Source organism: Rhinolophus sinicus, linkage group LG06 (genome assembly GCF_036562045.2).
Source record: "Rhinolophus sinicus isolate RSC01 linkage group LG06, ASM3656204v1, whole genome shotgun sequence".
NCBI lineage: Eukaryota > Metazoa > Chordata > Mammalia > Chiroptera > Rhinolophidae > Rhinolophus > Rhinolophus sinicus.
Window position 1 is genome coordinate 91,060,010 of NC_133756.1, and position 19,500 is coordinate 91,079,509.

General features: G+C 39.7%; 1 protein-coding gene and 1 pseudogene across 1 annotated transcript in view; both read right to left on the reverse strand.

The window, feature by feature from the left end:
• Window positions 1–1,864: 1,864 nt before the first annotated feature.
• The window catches only part of LG06H11orf65 (linkage group 06 C11orf65 homolog), a 59,629-nt gene continuing 41,993 nt past the window's right edge, over window positions 1,865–19,500 (reverse strand). Inside the window, exons 6-8 of the mRNA XM_074337119.1 lie at window positions 15,947–16,117; window positions 4,379–4,434; window positions 1,865–2,010 (exon numbers count right to left, since the gene is read on the reverse strand). Of these exons, the coding sequence (XP_074193220.1) occupies window positions 1,865–2,010; window positions 4,379–4,434; window positions 15,947–16,117 (373 nt within the window). The remainder of the gene's footprint in view (window positions 2,011–4,378; window positions 4,435–15,946; window positions 16,118–19,500) is intronic.
• LOC109436365 (keratin, type I cytoskeletal 18) lies at window positions 10,450–11,765 on the reverse strand (annotated as a pseudogene).

A 19,500-nucleotide genomic window follows, 5' to 3' on the forward strand; every position in this document is an offset into this window, starting at 1 on the left:
AGAGTATAGTGCCGCAAGAGAGAATAAAGTGGTATGAGTCCCCTACCTATGGCTCCGTGGGTGTTCCTTTTTGGCCTCACCATATCCTGCGTTCTTGTATGGGGAGCGGGACCAGAGACCCCGCAGGCCTCCCTGCATGACAAATGGTGCAGCGAGCAGGGTCTCCCGCACGACAAATGGCGCAGCGAGCAGGGTCCCCAGCATGACAAATACCTTTTCTCCTGAAAAGACATTATTAAGAAAATGGAAACACCAGTCACAGACTGGCAAAACAATATCTGGTAAAGGATTTGTTTCTGACTATATTAAAAATTGTTTTAACAAAATAGTAAGAAATTAAAACTGGACAAAGAATTTGAACAGACACTTTGCCAAAGAAGATAACCATAGGCAAATAAGCACATTAAAGAGCCTCAACATCATAAGTCATTTTGGAAATGCAAACTCAAGTCACAGTGAGATGCCATTCACTATATATCCACTAGAGTAGCTAAAATTTTAACAACTGACAACGCCAAGTGACAGCACCCAAGTGGAGCATCTGAAACAGATTCATTGCTGGCAGAAATGCAAAATGGTATGGCCACGTTAGAAAAACAGATACGTATAAAACATATAATTATTGTTTGCCCCAGCAATTCCACTCCCAAGCATTTCCCAGGAGAAATGAAAACATATGTCCCCATAAGGACTTGTACGTGAATGTTCACAGCAGCTTTATTCATAATGATCCCAAACTGGAAACAACCAAATGTCCATCAACTGGTGAATGAATACACAAATTGTGCTTTAGCCATACGATGGAACATTGGTCATTAAAAAAGGAATGAACTACTGATATGAGCAACAATAAGGATGACTTTCAAAAGCATTATGCTAAATGGAAGAAGCTGGACCAAGAGAGACTGCATATAGTATCATTCCATTCCAATGGCATCCTAGAAAAGGCAGAACTGTAGTGATTGAAAGGAGATCAGTAGTATCTGGGGCTTAGGGTGGGGTGAGGGGATTGACCACAAAGATGCACAGTTTGGTGGTGATGGAAATGCTTTCTATCTTGATTGAGATGAAAATTACATTTGTCAAAACTCCAAATGAACACTCAAAATGGGTAAATTTGTATGTAAGTTATATTGCAATAAATCTGATTTTTTTCTTAAATATCCATTAGGTCTCTTTTTATACTTAGGGGTATGCAATCCTAATAGCCTTTGGTCTATTAGGATTACAGATGGCTTTATAAGGATACAGTGTGGTAAGTGTGACGATGGGCAGCAGTAGAGGGTGCTTATGGGAACAGAGTAATTCAGACTTGGAGGGTGTGGTAGACTCTGTTCCTTGACCCAACAGTTATCTCCAGTCCTCTACTCCTCCCACTGTGGAAGCTGAAAGATGTTTGCTTTTCTAGCTTCTTTAGCTAGAACCCAGTTTTGTTCAAGGATGCCTCCGGTGACTAGGGCTGGGGCTTCTAGTAAGACTTTCACTTTCCAAATAAAAGGAAAACTTGCTAAACTCCCCCTTTTCCTTTCCTGATGGAAAAAAGAGCTCTCCCTGACACGAATGCACAAATAAAGCATGCTTCAAATAAAGAAGAAAAACAATCTGAAGATTTTTTTGCACTTTAAATAAAGTATGTCTTTATTTAAGTGTGATTGTAAGAGTACTACAGTTTCTTCGGGGGCCAGGAATAATTTCTGCATTTTTTATGACCACTGTGTTCAGTGCAATGTTCTAGTTCTTTAATCTTCCTTACTTAATTGGGCAGATACTGTGCCAAGAATATACCAGTCAGAATAAATTATCTCTTGACTATAACTCATGGAAGTAGGGCTTGAAGGGATATAGCTCAAAAAAAAAAGTACATTTATAATCCATAAGTGGAATCAGGCGTTAATCTAGTAAAATTTATTGCTTCATAAAGATTTTCATATGAAGGATATTTTGGTGTTTCCATTTCCTCTGACATAGCATAGTCGTATTTTTTTTTCTGTGCTTGCTCAAACCTGAAACCTGAGAGGAATGACATGTTTAGGAAGATGCCAGATATAACAAGATAAAAACTCATTCAATACGTGACTACGCATCAGGCTACGGTCCATCCACACTGCTTTTCACCACTCTTGGAGAAGCTATCTTCATATCCTATTGAACTGAAACCATGCATGTCCCAAAGTTCTGAATTCATCCTACTTTTCTCTACCATATTTCATTGTCCATCTCTACAAGGGCCCCGCAGGGCCTGGGTTTGAGGTTTAGCCTACTAACTAGCTGTGTCATTTGGGGCAAGTTACTTAACCTAAATCTCAGTGTCCTCATCTATAAAATGGGGATAATACTAGCACGTACCTAATCTCATCTTTGTGAGAGTTAAGTGTGATGATGCGCATAAAGGGCTTAGTTTGGCATTGAGTTAGTGCTCCATAATTAACTATTAGCTTACAGTCCTTTACTCACAAAAGCAGAGAAGCCTTTTCTCTCTCTAGAGCTAGTTTCCAGATCTTCTCTGGATTAGATTTCCTTGTACTTCTTGAACAAGTGGCACATACTCTCCTCTTCTCCAGTGCCATCATCTTCAGTGTAACGCCTTCCACTAACCTCAATTATAATGCAAACCCCCACTGCTTAAAATTATTTCACTTGCTTTTGTGCTCATTCCAATTACCATGCTACAGCTCTCCATCTTTCCGCAGTACAGGCATACCTCATTTTATTGTGCTTCACAGATATTATATGTTTTACAAATTGAAGGCAAGAGCCTCTGCCAGCAAAAGGATTGTGACCCGCTTTATTGTAGTGGTCTGGAACCAAACCTGCAGTATCTCCAAGGTCTGCCTATAATAATCTCTTTTAAGTCAGTATTTTATATTCTCTTCTTCCATTTTTGTACTTTCATTCCCTTATATTCTTTTATCTGTCATTGAGAACCTCTACGTGCTATACATTGGGAATTTAGTAGCAAAAGAAACAGACAACTCCCTGCCCTCAAGTGAAGATAGTTACTAAAACTGTTCTCTTGAAGGCCATCAACTCCATTAAACCCCCAAAGCAGATACCACAGAATGTTCGAGGAACAAGCAAGAGGCCAGTGATGGCGGGGTTGTTGTGAGCGAGGGAGAGAGGGGGACACGGTAAGGGTGGAAGCCAGGCCAGGGCAGAGCCAGAAGGCCGGATGAAGATAGGATTTGATTCCAGGCACAGTGGAAAACTATGAGGCAGCGGAGGCAGTCATCGTTAAGAGCATGGTCTCTGGAGCTAGCCAGCCAGCTCAGTCCCTCACAGGAACTGTGAGACCTTGAGCAAGTAATTTGGCATTCCTTTGTTTGCTCATCTGTAAAATGAAGATAACAGAACCCGACTCGTTGGGTTGTTCTGAAGATCAAATGAGTCAATTTTATAAAGCACTTTAAGACAGCACTTCCATATAGTCATTGCTAAAGAAGAACTTGTTAAATTAGTGTTTTCATTGCATTGATTTAAGTTTATAAAAGATCACTCTCTGTTGTGTGGGAAATGGACTGGAGGAGTCTCAGTTTGGAGGCTGTCACAGAAGCCCATGGAGGGCTGATGGCAGCTTGACTGTGCTTGTGGCAATGAGTGGCAATAAGTGGGGAGGTTAGGCTAATGATAGCTAACATTACAGCGTACGAATTATGTACCGGGCACTAGTCTAAGCTCTTTACACATTTTACCTTTTGTCACCTCACAACAACCTATGAGCTTGGTACTATTGTTACTCTCATTTTACAGAGGAGGAAACTGAGCTAGTAACTTGTCCACGGTCACACAGTCAGTAAACAGTAAAGCCAAAAATCAAAACCGGGAAGTCTGAATTAACACTCCACATCTGTAACCTCTGCTTTACTGTCTCTCCTGGATGATAGCGGGATAGAACTCATACACTCAGATTATACAATAACCATGATGAGATTTTGGCTACGTTAGAATTATTGATATTTCTGGAGTATGATGATATGTTTCTTCAACATGCTATCACTTTCAGTTTCTCAGCATTGTGGACCACTGATGGGACAATAGGGGCATAGAAGCTAAAAAATATTTCGAAGATTTTGAGGCATTTATTTAGCAAAGTGAAGTTTGTTCATTAAAAATTATTACTGAAACCATAAGATACGCAACTTTCTTAGAAAACGATTCATTAAAAAAAAAAAATCATCCAATCCTATGTAAAATAGAAAATTTCCTCCTATTCCCAATTAACAGTCTTACTATAAAGGCACAAATGACTTGGCACATCTATCTATATCAGTATGCTATACTGAGTACTGAAATGTTACGTTCTTAGAAATGTGCACATGTGTGGAATGTATCATTTTTGTTCACAAGAATTTCCCATAAAATATTACTAAAAATCACCTACTTTTGAAGTTAGCTGAAGAGTTGCTTGTAGCAATTTCCTTCCAGTCGGCAATATACCTAAGCACATTATATGGACATTTGGTTAATTGGTTAATTAGTCAGTAATAAATTGGTTCATTAACACATGCTTAGACTATTTCTAAAATTCCACTTTCTCTATGAAATCTTAGATTAATTGTGACAAATTCACTAGTCCAAATGTTTAATTCTCATGACTTTCCCACCTCCAAGCAGTTCTCATGAACCTAAAGCAAATCCTAGGACAAGGAGTTGGAGGAGATATAAAATGGTGCCACCATCTTCCGTATTTGTGCCCTTTGGTCTCCCTCCAGCGCACCTGTCCTCATCTTATTCTGTTCCAATCCTGCAAGATCATATTCTCAGAAGACTGCCTACTAAGATGCTAACTTCTAAATTAAAAGTATGGACCCAAAACTGTATGAGAGGGAAGTAGGGGAAAACAACCACAGAATATTTTCTCCTTGGTTCTGGATTGCCAGACCTACTGTCTTTGACATGTCAGCGGAAATTTAAAGCATGTGATCTTAGAAGCACGATCTTAGGAGAACAATGGTGCAGTGTCCAGTAAATGTAAGAAATCACCCTCAAGTAGGGCGCATGCAGCTGCTGCTACCTCAGTTCCCAAGCAGCCAAGAGGGAGACCAGGGTTGCCCGACAAGAGGTAGATTAGGGAGGAACAAAGTATGATGAGCTATGAAGATGAGGAAATTCTCCCTGAAGCAGGTTTCCAGTGACTTATTCGATTTCAATTTAGTCTGTGTGTCCCCCTTTCCCAAACCTCCTTTTCTTCCAACTGCGCCCAAGAAATAAGGCCAGAGGAGGTGCTGAAAGGGAGCTGGTGAAGAAGGGATGAGGAAGATTAGAATTGTCATTTAATTCAGAAAATACTGTATTTATTTCATTTGAACTACTTTTGTTAACTGTATCATCCTGCAGTTTTTTTATGTTAGGAAGGTACATATTATCCAACAGTATTTAATTACAATGAAGTACTGTGTCTAAGGTCTGCTCTTCCTTACTCCTACCTTGTTTTGCTCTGTAAACTTTATTCTATGGCCTTAAATGGGATACTGCTGGGTCACTGTTAAGTGAAAAGATGCATGGTCACAACAGGCAGTGAAAACCCCTTCCCAGGACCTCTCAGTAGACAATGCAATCTGGCTTGACCTTAAATTTAGGCAGACTTCGTGCTTTCAGCGGTTGTTCAGGATCACCACGAAGAGATGGATGTCTATCACGCTGCTTCCTTAGACATATACACTGAAAGGTTTTCATTTCACCGTCAAGGAACCAAAATAAAGACCTTTCAAACAAGTATATGCTAATTCCTGACACTCTGGAGCACAAACATATGCCATATTTAATTAAGGCTGGTCACTGAGCCAGCTTTACCTGATATTAGAACATGGGTTTATTCAATTATTTAAAAAGAACTTCTCGTAATGAACATACCCGCAGTAACTGATTAAAAAAATCTAAGTTTTACAAATACAAGCAAAAGTTTGGTGATAGCATTACCATAATGCTTATATCATAGAGCTGATGTGTCATACTAAGAAATTTGGGGAAGCTTTTTAGATAATACTTGCAGAATAATGTGTACGTGGAAATCTGTAATGACTCTCTCAGTAGTTCAAATTTAACATTTTGATGGTCTGGGGAAAGTCCTTAGCCAGAGAGACCACACAACTACACGTCTTATAAACAAAAGGAACAGCTTCAGATATATGAGTTCAGACAGTTAAGTTTGCAAACTCATCCTAGAAAGAATGCTATATACCTCATTGCTGACTATCACTATGGTCACCTTTAAAGCACTTCCCTTAGGAAGCTATGCACCAAAGCCAGTGCCTAGTCCACCTCTCAAAGCAATTTTGGAACTCTTTTTCTGGAATGGCCATCAGAGCTGTCATCATATTAGCTTTGATGTCCTGAATGTCATCAAAATGTCTTCCTTTCAATAGTTCCTTTATCTTCGGTTTAAAAAAGAAGTCATTGAGGGCCAAATCAGGTGAGTACAGAGGGTGTTCCAATATAGTTATTAGTTTACTGGCTACAAACTCCCTCACAGACAGTGTTGTGTGAGTTGGTGCATTTTCGTGATGCAAGAGCCATGAATTGTTGACGAAAAGTTCAGGTCGTCTAAGTTTTTCATGAGCTTTTTCAGCACTTCCAAATAGTAACCTTGGTTAACTGTTTGTCCAGTTGGTACAAATTCATAAGGAATAATCCCTCTGACATCAAAAGAGGTTAGCAACATCGGTGCAACAAGTTCCCGAACCTAATTGTCAGACCTCGTAGAAATCACCCATCACACACATAGGCAAAGATCTCTCATCAACACAGTGAATAGAGTATCAGGAAGTTATTTAAGATATCACAACTGCTGATCACTTTAATAGATTACGTCAAAATTCACTTGCAGTTTGAAAAAGATGAAGATCCTGGAAGAGGAACATATCTCTTGATAGAGAATATGACCCTGAAAATCCAACAGGTTGAATGACAGCAGCAGTCACTATAGCCATCAGGTGGCACAGTGGGTGACTTAGTGATGGAGACGCAGGGACTGTTTTATATCCTAAGTGCCTGCAGCAGCATATCCCCAGATACTGCAGAATGTGCAACAGCATTCATCAGTGTCCTTGAGTACAAGAGTAAGTTGGATTTATCCATTCTTCACAGTTATAATACTGTACTCAGCTGATACTGCGGCAAAGAGGATGCACTTGGCTTCTTCCCAGGAGAGCAGCCCTCTGTCATAGCAAGGGGCTAGCACAAAGGCCTTCGGGGAGAAACTGGTTTGGATGCCTCAGTATCAGTGTTCAACACCTTTACATCCCTTTACATCATTCTAATGGTCTGTTGAAAACGGCCCAGAGATTTTGAAGGATACTCTAGAAGGAATTAGTGGCTACCAATTCTATTTAAGAAAAATGTCAGACTCTGAAATTCTCATCAAAAAAGGTGTCATCATCAAGCCAGTTACAAACATCTAGATGACTACAAAGCTCTAACAGGGAAGTAGACTGTGGAGACCATAAATGTACTAGAAAGAAAGTGCTTATACCTAATATTTGCAGTCAGCTGGGGGAAGGTCTTTGCAAAGTTTGGTCTGGCCTGAGATAACCAATAGGTTAGTAATGCTACTGAAATATTCCCAAGTAATCATGCTGTGTTCTGTTTGAAATTTTTGATGTCCAGGGCTCAATAGAAAAACTTGCTTTCTGAGAATTCAAAGTTAGTGGCAAATTATGATGATGCCTAAGAGAGAGAATAAATTGATAGAAGTTGTACATAATTCGGAAACATGAAGTATCTGCCCTTTAAAAAATAGAAATTTTTAGTTAATCTGTGTCGTGTCCAGCGCAACATGGGCAGTGAGAGAACAAGAAGGGGCAGCGAAGGGTTAAGAAAGAAACAGAAATCAAGAAAGTTGGAAACAGGGGCCAAGGGTCTCACAGCCTCAAAGGACTGAGAGCCCTGAATCGGGCCACCCTGTGGCTTTTATTGATGCACATACAAGGAAGTAGCATTGTTTTTACTACAGTCTGTGAGTCCCATACACCATACCAGAAAACCGTTTCAAACCAGTCACCCTTTCCTGTTGAAAGTCCCATGATGTATAAATAATTATTGTTTGTACCTCCCCAGGGGACAAAACCTTTATGTTGAAAACTTACTGAGATGGGAACTGATGTTATCACATCAAGAATCACTTCCCAAGCAGGTTGTGGGAAGGAATACAGCTACAGAGGCAGTAGCTCTCTTTAGATAGGGGAAGGTGGGCGGCTGTGCCCACCTCTATCAACCCCGTGAATTCTCCTGGTGGGCCCACACGACTGTGCCTGTCTTAGGTTTTTCCTTTCTTGAGGAATCTTACCCGTCCTTTTCTAGCCAGCGATCCTTTGGGGCCAAACAAGGAGATGGCATGAAGGTGAAGCAATGTCCCTGAAAGGAATAGTCTCACAGACTCTTCTTTCTTTTTAGGGGTAGATACAAGGGGACAGACAGGCATGCTGCTGTGTGACAACAAATCTTACCATAACAAAGCTAGGTGTATTCATCCCACTCCATATAGAGTATATGATACAAAAAAACACTCCAAGTCTTACTGGTTTATTCTGTTTTTGTCCTTTTTTTCTACAAAGGGAAGCCATTAGACATCTTAATCACTTACCAAAGAAGGGTACCGGTGGAGGAGAGTGGGGGGTAGACTGAAACGCGTGAACTCAACTGTTTTATTCTTTTTGGGGTGGATTTGGGGGAATCTTTCTCTAAATCTTGCTGGCCCTTTGCTTGAATTAGCCAACTGTATATGGGAAAGGCAATGCAGGATTTCAAAAGCTCACCTGAGAGAATTCTCTATCCTGTCCTCAGAAGTTCATTGAAGTTCAAAATGAACTCCACCCCCCCCCCCCACGTCTCTCCTCCTTTCTTCCCTCCATTCTCTACCCAGAAATTTTTACTCTTAGGGAAAAAAAGCAGAAGTACAGCACGACTGTGCCTTTCTTTGGCTGTTATTTTTTATTCTTTTTAATAGGTATTTATTTAAAAATATAGCTAGCATAAAATATTAGTTTCAGGAGTATACTATAGTTATTCACCATTTACATAACTAAAGAAGTGATCATCATGATAAGTCCAGCAACCATCTGACACCGTACCACGCTATTGCAATATTATTGATTATATTCCCCATGTTGTACATTACATCCCCGTGAATTATGTGTTTTATACCTGGAAATTTGGACCTCTTATTCCCATTCACCTTTCCCCAACTTTAAAAATTTTTCAATTACAGTCTATTTTCAATATTATTTTATATTAATTTCAGGTGTACAGCATAGTGGTTAGACATTTGTATAATAAAGAAGTGATTCCCTTGACTCGTCTAGTACCCACCTGGCACCATACATAGTTATTACCATATCATTGACTATATTCCCTATGCTTTACTTTACATCCCCTGACTATTTTGTAACTACCTATTTGTGCTTCTTAATCCCTTCACCTTTTTCACCCTGCCCCCCAACCCTCTCCTATCTATCACCCGAACATATTTAGCACCTATCTGACACTATACATAGTTATTACAATATTACTGACTATATTCCTTGTGCTATATGCTACATCCCCATGACTACTGTGTAACAACCAATTTGTACTTCTTAATTCCTTCTCCCATTTTCACCCATCCCCAACCCCTTTCTCATCTGGCAATCATCAAAATGTTGGCCAGGAGCTACCTGGTATGACTGTTTCTGTTTGTTTGTTTATTTTGTTCTTTAGATTCCACACATAAATGAAATCACATTGCATCTTTCTTTCTCTATCTGACATACTTCACTCACAGTACCCTCCAGGTCTATCCATGCCACCACAGATGGCGAGAATCCATTCCTTTCCATGGCCGAGCTATATTCTATTGTATATATGAGCCACCTCCTCTTTATCCATCATTCATCGATGGACACCCAGGCTGCCTCCACATCTTGGCTATTGTAAACAATGCTGCAATGAACATATGGATGCACAGGTCCTCTCAAAGTAGTGTTTTGGGTTTCTTCAGAGACATACCCTGAAGTGGGATAACTGGGTCCTTCACTGTCTTTTTTATAGCCTTTGTTTTAAAGTCCATTTTGTCTGGTATAAATATTTCTACCCCAGATTTTTGTTTGTTTGTTTTATTTCCATTTTCATGAAATATCTTTTTCCATCCCTTTATTTTCTATCTGTGTGTGTCTTTCAATCTGAAGTGAGTCTCTCATAGGCAGCAAATGTATGAGTCTGGTTTTGATATCCATTCAGCCACCCTATGTCTTTTGATTGGAGCATTTAATCCATTTACATTGAAAGTAATTGTTGATAGATATGGATCTATCACTACTTCTAATTTTTTTTTTCCATCTTAAAGAAGTCCCTCTAAGATTCCTTGTAATGCTGGTTTGGTGGTGATAAACTCCTTTAGCTTTTTCTTGTCTGGGAAGCTCCTTATCTGTCCTTTGATTTTGTTTTTCTTTTTTGATCTCTGAACTTATTATTGACCTATTACCCCCAAGAGATGCCCTGCTTCTGCTGCCTTAACACCTCAACTTTGGTATCATTGACTTCAGACACAACTTTGCCATCCACTGTCCTGTGGGTGGTGGTCTTTTGGAGGGATTGCATGGAGTTGCTGTCCCGGGCATAACCAAGATCAGTCTATCCCTTCTTCCTGCCAGCGGCAGTATGAGGTGATCCCAGCCTCCAGCTTTACCTTGATGGTCAGCAGGGCGTCATACTCCTGGGTCTGGCATTGCCCCTCTGTTCGGGTCTGGACCAGCTCTGACTCCAGGTGCAGCAGGATCCCGTTGAGCTGTGCGTCTGCATGGCATAGCATGTGTCTACCTCCCTCAGGCTGTTCTCCAAGCTGGCCTTCAGATTTCTCATCAAGTCCAGGTCGGTTTCCAAGGACTGGACTGTACATCTCAGCTCTGTGAGTGTCATCTCAGCAGTTCCTATCTCAGAGGCCTTGAGGTGACGACTGTGGTGCTCTCCTCAATCTGCTGGGACCAGTACTTCTCTAGCTGCTCTCGGGTCTTCCAGGACGGCTCGTCATACTGGGTACGGATGTTGGCCATGATCTTGCTGAGGTCCTGAGATTTGGGGGTGTCCAACTCCACCATCAACCCAGAGTTGGCAATGTGGTTTTGTAGACCATTTACTTCCTCTTTATGGTTCTTCTTCATGAAGAGCAGCTCCTCCATGAGAGCCTCTATCTACATCTCTAGCTGCAGCTGGGTGATATTGGTGTCATTGATGACCTTTCAGAGCCTATTGATGTCACTTTCTACAGATTGATGGATGGTCAGCTCCATCTCATATGTACTTGACTCTGAAGTCATCAGCAACAAGACAAGCATTGTCAATTTGAAGAATGATGTGGGCATTGTCCACAGAACTTGCAAAGATCTGAGCCCTCAGGTCCTCGATGGTCTTGTAGTAAAGCCCCTGTCCTGACCTGGGGTTCCTTCTTCTCCAGGTGTTCCCAGATTTTGCTCTCAGCTCTCCATTTATCAGCTTCTAGGCTCCTCAACCTCTCCAGGTAGGAGGCCAGTGATCATTCAGGCATTGCATAGTCTCTTTCTTGGTCTGGATGCCTCTAGGCCTTCCAGACCCCTGGCCATCCCCACAACCAGGCCTCCAGATCCCCAGCCACCCTGGACACTGGTGAAGTAGGACACAGAGACCTGAGAGCTTGAGCCCCCTGCACCTGCTTACATGCTGGCCAGGCTGCTGGTTGGCTGGACCCTGTTGCTGGGCGACTGCACAGAGCCCAGGGTTCAGTAGTTGGTGGAGAAACTGGAGTGGGTGCTGAAGCTCATGTTCCAGGAGGAAGGTGAAAGGCCAAGACTCAGCTTCAGGCTGCCTGTCCTTCAATTTTACAAGATAGTCTTGCTGGAAAGAGTAATCTTTGTTGTGGGTCCTTGCTTTTCATCACATTGAATATTTCACACCAATCCCTTCTGTCCTGCAAATTTTCTGTTGAGAAATCAACTGATACTCTTATGGGAGCTCCCTTATAAGTTACTAGTTGTCTTTCTCTTGCTGCTTTTAGGATTCTCTCTTTGTCTTTAACCTTTGCCATTTTAATTATAATGTGTCTATGTGTGGGTCTATTTAGGTTCATCTTGTTGGGGACTCTCTGTGCTTCCTGGATTTGTATGTCTATTTCCTTTGCCAGGTTAGGAAAGTTTTCTGTCGTTATTTCTTCAAATAGATTCTCAGTCTCTTTTGCTTTCTCTCTTCTTTTGGTAACTTTATGATGCAAATATTGTTGCACTGATGTTGTCCCTGAGGTGTCTTAAACTCTCCTCATTTCTTTTTCTTTTTTCTTTTTGCTGTTCTGATTGGGTATTTTCTGCTACCTTGTTTTCCAAATCACTGATTCAATCCTCTGCTTCATCTAGTCTGCTGGTGATTCCTTCTAGTGCATTCTTCATTTCATTTACTGTATTCTTCACTTCTTATTGGTTCTGTTATGGCTCCTATGTCCTTTTTTATGCTTGCTATCTCTTTTTGAAGTTCTCCCCAAATTCCTTGAGCATCCTTATAACCACTATTTTGAACTGTCTCTGGTAGGTTGCTTATGTTCATATAATTTAGTTCTTTTTTCTGGATTTTTCTCCTGATCTTTCATTTGGGACACGTTTCTTTGTTTCCTCATTTCAACTGCCTCTCTGCGTTTTTCTTTTTTTCCCCATATGTTTTAGATAGATCTGCTATGTCTCCCAGTCTTGGCTGGGTGGCCTTATGTAGTAGGTGTCCTTTGGGGCCCTGAGGCAAAGTCTTCCTGGTCACCTGCTCTGGCTACTCCAGGAGTCTCCCTTGTGTGTACTTTCCTGTTACAGTTGAGCCTTGATTTCCATTAGCATGTCAGTGGGTAGGATTGACCCTGAGGCTGACTGGATATGAGGTTTGGCCATGTCCACAGTTTACAGGATGCTGTGTGGGGGGCTTACCCCACCGAGTGGGATTTGCCCCAGCAGGCTCTGGTGCCTGTTGAGAGCACACTTTGTGTGTGCTACTTGTGGGGATAATTGGGTGCTGTTCTGCTGTGGTCTGAAGCCAACCTCCAAGTATGTTGTTTCTGGAGCCTCTCTTGGGAGGGGTTCCAGTGCAGGCCCACGTTACCCATTGCCTGTGACTGTTCAGGGACTACCTGGTAGCAGCTACAAAGCAATCCATGGTTTCTTGCTGCTTATGTTCATCCTGGAGGCATGTGGGAGAGGCCATGCTATGAATGGAGAATGTCTGCCACCAGTACCGAACCTGGGGTAGCTCCAAAAAAATCCAAGATACCCCGAGGCCTGCTGCTACCTCCCGACTCCTTTAAAGTTCAGCCACTGGTAGAGCCTTGTGTGGTATGTGAATTGGGTGAGGCAGGGTCACAGAGTCATTAGAGTGGAATGAGTTATGGTTACCAGGTTAAGTAAGTTCTGGTTTGGTGTCAGTGCTGAGCCTGGTGCTACTCAGCAAAAGTCTCAGAGCACACTGATTCCAGTCGCCACCTGATGGGGGCCTGCCAAACTCCAATAGTTTTCCAAGAAAGAGTGCAATTCAGGTGGGGCTGGTTGCTCATGGGGAAAGTGCCTCCAGCTGTGCATGAGTTGAGTGGGGTGGGGTCCCAGTGACTCAGCAGAATGGAACAGCAGAGCTCACCAAGCCAATCAGATACAGATTTGGCTGCGGTGGGGCCAGCTCAACACAGGAAAGATGGAGCCTGACTACAGGCAGCACAGGAAGAAGAGCTCACACAGGGAAATTGTCTACTGTTCTCCAGTCCTCTCCTTGAGGCCACACATCTCAGTCTTCCTATGCATATGTCTCCAATGCATCCTGAGTCACTGTCCCTCCGCTGGAGCCCAAGGTGAGTTCCTGGGAGTAAGGGAATCTATGTGCAGGCCCTTTTAGAGGACACCTGGGTTTTTCACAGCCTTCTGTCCCACCCAGACAATTGGACTCCCCACTGTTTTTCACAGCCAGATGTTGTGGGAGCTCCTCCTTCTGGCACCAGTTGACTCTGGGCTAGAGAGCCTGGTGTGGGGGGCTGGGGTCCTTCACTCTTCCTGCGGGAACCTCTGTAGCCAAGATATCCCTCCTGACTCTCAACTACCACATGGAGGTTTGGGGCCCTTTCTGTGTCTCCGCCCCTCCTACCAGTCTCAACATGGCTTCTTCTTTATATTTTTAGTCATAGGACTTATGTTCAGGTAGACTTCAGATGGTTCTCCAGGTTGATTGTTCTATAATTTAATTGTAATTTTAATGCATTCACGAAAGGATGCAAGCATAATGTTTATCTACTCTGACATCGTAGATCACTGGATGTCATTTCTCACATCATTATTACCAGCTATATATTGTGTGCCCCAGAAATCACAGATGTGCTGTCTATAGGGAATCCCAATACCATGGTCTGGACTAGATATTGGGATTATTAAATCATAACAATTTTTTTACTGTTTATTTATAATAAAATATTTTAGAGCATCTATCTACTATGAATAATTAGTTCTTTATTTCTTCTTATCCTTCCCTTTTTATTTTCTAACATATCCTTCAATATCTTCTTTTCTTTCATTCTTGTTTTCCTATTTTCCTTTTTCTTAGTCATTCTTTCCTTTTTCTTTTTTTCTCATTATTCTCTTCTCGTATTTCTCTTGGATTCACTTTTTCCTATTCTATTGTTCAATGGTAATCAACGTGATTTTTCCTATCACATTTTCTTATCTCTCTTCCTAATTTCTTCATTTTCCTTATGTTTCTTTACTTACACCATCTTCGTTTTAATTTTTCTGCCTATTCATCCATGTAATATTCACATTCATTATTGCAGCTGAGTAAATATTCAACATTTTTAAAAGCGTTATTGAGATATAACTCACATACCATCCAATTCACCCAACACAATCAATTTTAAAACATTTTCATTACTCTAAAAAGAAATTCTGTACCCCTTAGCCATCACCTCCCAGTCCCCACAAGTCTCCCAGTCCTAGACAACCATTAATCTACATTCTATCTCTGTAGATTTACCTATTCTGGACATTTCATATAAATGGAATCATAGAATATGTGGTCTCTTTTGATTGGCTTCTTTCACTTAGCAAGTTCATCAATATTGTAGTATGCATTAGCATTTTTCATTGCAGAATAATATTCCATTGTATGGCTATACCATATTTTATTTATCCTTTCATCAGTTGATGAATATTTGGGTCGTTTCTACTCTTTGGTTATATTATAAATAAAGCTGCTATGAACATTCTTCATGTACAAGTTTTTGTGTGGACATGTATTTTCATTTCTCTTGTGTATACATTGAGGAGTGGAATTGCTGAATCATATAGCAACTCCATGTTTAACTATTTGAAAAACTGCCAGGTTGTTTTTCCAAAATGGCTGCACCATTGTACATTCCCACTTGCAGTATATAAGGTTTCCAATATCTTCATATTTTTGTCAACACTTAGTACTATCTATCTTTTTAGTTATAGCTATCTTAGTGGGTCTGAAGTAGGATCTCATTGTGGATTTCCCTGATGGCTATATTAAATATTTTTTAATTGCCACCACACAAAAAATACTAAACATGTTTTCCAAGAGCCACAGTATGTCACTAAAAAATTATAACTTTCTATTGCATGCAGGAAGATTAGGGGCCATAGGTTGAAGAAATTTTTTGTATTATTAATTTCATGTTCTTAGCTTTGTTTATAAATCCCAAAGTAAGACATAAAGCAGATTTAGATTAAGGCATAAGAATAAAGTCTGACAATAAATAACACCTACCTAATTTCCTTTTTTCTACTTTTAGATCATCCCTTTTTTTATCTTTCTTCCTCATTTATTCTTTTCTTTCTAGACAAGTAATAAATACTCATTTTGAGGGGGAAGTAGATTATGTTTGTGGCCCCTAGATTTAACATGGGAGTGAGAAATACTAGAAAGAAAAATATATGATGCCTGCCCTTGTTCCCCAAGAATAGCAACATGTATTTACTCATCAAAGTTCAGTGTATTTGTCCAGTTCAGTACTTCATCCACTTCCCAATCCATCACAGAATCTATTCCACCATCTTCGATAGTTCTTATTAGCCCTTCCGTTGCTTTGTAAATTAAATCTGTAGTTTCACTATTTGTTGACTTAGCCTGTAGGCTTCCTGTGTAGTACCTAAATAGAGGAAAGGAAGAGAGACATAAATCCTTTGGAATAGGTGATTACTAGTAGATGCAGGTAATATATATTGTTGCTGTAAAACTATTTAAATATTAAACCAAGTTTCCTTCCTATTTAACTCAAATACCTCTAAACCTAATTCTATGTGATGGAATCTTTTGGCAAAAACAAAGCAACTTAATCAACCACACTAACCAGAGAAGACTTATTTCAAAATCAACTCTTATTAAGTTGGATTTTTATGATACAAAGGAAAACTAAGTTAGTTATTACATCACTGAATCATAAAATTATACAATCAAAGGATCTTGGAGACAAAATAACGAGACTGCTTGTTTTATAGATAAGGAAATAAACCCTGGAAGAGTTGAGTAATGTTTACAAGATCACATGGCTGATGGTAAGTAGGAAGAAGAAAAGAAAAGAAAGAGAAAGAGAGGAAGAGATAAAGAGAAGAGCGATACTGATATCTTTCTTTGTGTTGGGTACTTTTCCTACATTATCTTGTTTAATTCTCTTTAAAAAGACCCACATTTGTGACAGCTGTTTTGATTCCCATTTTATGGATGAGGAAATTGAGACTTAGAGAAATTAAGACACTGTTTAAGATCATATACATAGTAAATGTATATCAGAGCCAGTATTCAAATCTGACTCCAAGTCCAGACTTCTATAGCACTGTTCTATCTTGCATTAGTCCAAGCACATAAATTAATGCATCCCCCAAACATGAGCTGAGTGAGTAGACCGAGCTAGTCCTTACCAAGATTATTTGAAGATAGCATTTTTTTCTTTTTGCATTTTAAGATCTACATTAGTATTCCATTTTAAAGGTTAACTTATTCTGACACTGTATTTATTTATTAATTTGACACTTATTTATTTGGAAGCAGCACAGTGGTGATGTAGAACTAGGATTTGGTACCAAACTATCTGACTTTGAATTTTCTGTGATTTAGTATCACTTTGCCAAATAACCTAGCCTTTTTGGGCCACAGTGTCCTCTTCCTTAAAGTGGTAATTATAATAGTACCTCTTCCCAGCATTCTTGAGAGTTTTAGGAGTGTAAATCCCTGTAAAGCATTTACAACAGTGACTGGCACATAGTAAGCATTCAAAAAAAGAAGGCTTATACAATCCTGGGTGGCAAGGGATATGATAGTGACAAGATATGTCCCTGCCCTCATAAAGTTTCTGCTTTGTCAAACTTTAAATGGATCGTGAAAGCCAATGCTTTTTATAGAAGCAGGAACATGTCTCTTGATCTGTATTGGTCAGTAAGAGCACAAATTGTAAGAAAGTATGATTTCACAATTTTCTACAGCTCTTCATTCATTCATTCATTTAGTAAATATTTATTGAGTATCCACTGTTTGCAAAGCAATCTGTACAGAGGTGAAATTCCTTCATGGAACTTCTATTCTTCCACTTCTATACTCTAGTCCCTAAACGTAATAGGCACTCAATAAACATGTATTGAATGAATGAATGAATAAATAAATAAATAAATAAATGATGGTACACACTGGCCCAGATTTTTTAACTAATGCTCATGGCATAACAAAAATGCATTTAGAAATTGGAAACTTCTGGAACACTGGGAGTGAATATACACACACTTAGGATTATATTTGGAAACCTAGGTGATATTCATTTTTCCTTTTACAACAGTGATATACAACAATTCAGATACCTATTTTACTCTGAGACTTTGTTTTTAAAGAGAGATATAATACATAGTCCAGTAGTTTAATTGTTTTGAACTCTTCAGTCACTATTTATAGTTTAATTGGCTATAGGAGTCAACAACAACAACAGGCTAGCAAGTAGGAACAGAATTTCAAATACAATAGAGATCAAGAACACTTTATAATAATCATAATTTGCTTTTTAAGAAGCAATATAAAATTTGGCTTTATAGGTAACGTTGCAATATATTCACTTAAAAATGATCTCGCATTCTTCCCAAACTAGAAAACTTAACAGAAAGAACATTATAGAAATGTATTTCTGAATATCACAACAGGGAGAGAAGTTAAAATGCAAAAATCTAGTAAGAATCAAGGTTGAAATTGGAAAGGAGGTAAAGGAGCGCTAAGATCTAAGATCTGCAGGACATGGGAAAGGAAAGGATGTGAAAATCAGGATTCCTTTAGCAAGACAGATGTAAAAAATATCAAGGTTTGTTGATTTTTGTTAACTGTTGATTCTCAACAACAGTCAGATGGAACTGTTTAAATGTCATCAATGAACAAAGCACACAAAGTTTCTCATTCATCCCCTGCAACCTTACAAAAAGGAAATTATACCCAGTCATAAAATTTGTTCATTCATTCATTCATTCATTCATTCATTCAATAAGCAACACATATTCACTAAGCATCCATTATGTTTGAGGCTCTGCTAATAAACAGAACAGAGTTCTTAATAAACAGAACAGAGTTCTTTAGAGGCTCAGAGTCTAGTGGAGGTGGCAGACAGGTATATTACAAAAATGTAACACTTGAGTATATAAAAGATCTATGGGGGATCGATAAAAGGAAGTGCCTAACTATTTCTAGGTAAGTCAGGAAGGCTTCATTCGGAGATATTTGAACCAAGTATCAAAAGATGAAGATCTTGTCTCCATGTAGTTAAGCGAGAAAATATCAACGTAAGGGAGAGGGAATATCAGGTGGCATGTAAGTAACAGAGAACCCCTAACCATTTCAGGTTTTTAAAAAAGTTATTTAATTTGTGTTTTAGAAACATCATTTCAGTGTTTACACAGACAGGGGGAAGAGATTAGAAACAAAGAGACCAACTAGAAGGAATCCTCAGATGAAGTAGAGAAGAGGATAATGAGATGCTGCAGTGGGGAGTGAGAGAAAGGTCATATTGGGACATACTTTGGAAGCAGAATCAATAGGACCTGGTGACAGATTACTCATAGGATCTTATGAAAGGTATGAAGTCTAGGATAACATTTCTGGCTGGGACAACTGGGTAAATGATGGTGCCATAAAATGAGGCTTGGAGGAATACTGGAAAAAAAACAACCCAACTTTTATGATGGGGAAAATAAAAAGTTCTGTTTTGGACCTGTTGAGTTTGAGATGGAAATTTCCATATATTAATAATTAGAAATAGACAGAGCTCAATTATGGATGAAGATTGTTTTGAGAGTAAATGAACAGAGGAAAGAAAGAAGAAATAAAATAGGTTATTATCCACGTGCAATGGCTTATCGCCATGTGTCTCCCAGCTGGTGCTGGGCCTGAGCTTCAAGTCATACCACCAGTCTGTCAAAGCCAGTTGTTTCTAGGTGATGGCTCATACCAGTACAGTGAGTGTATTCTGGCATTCTGAAGCCATCACCAAACTTCCTTTGCTGTAAA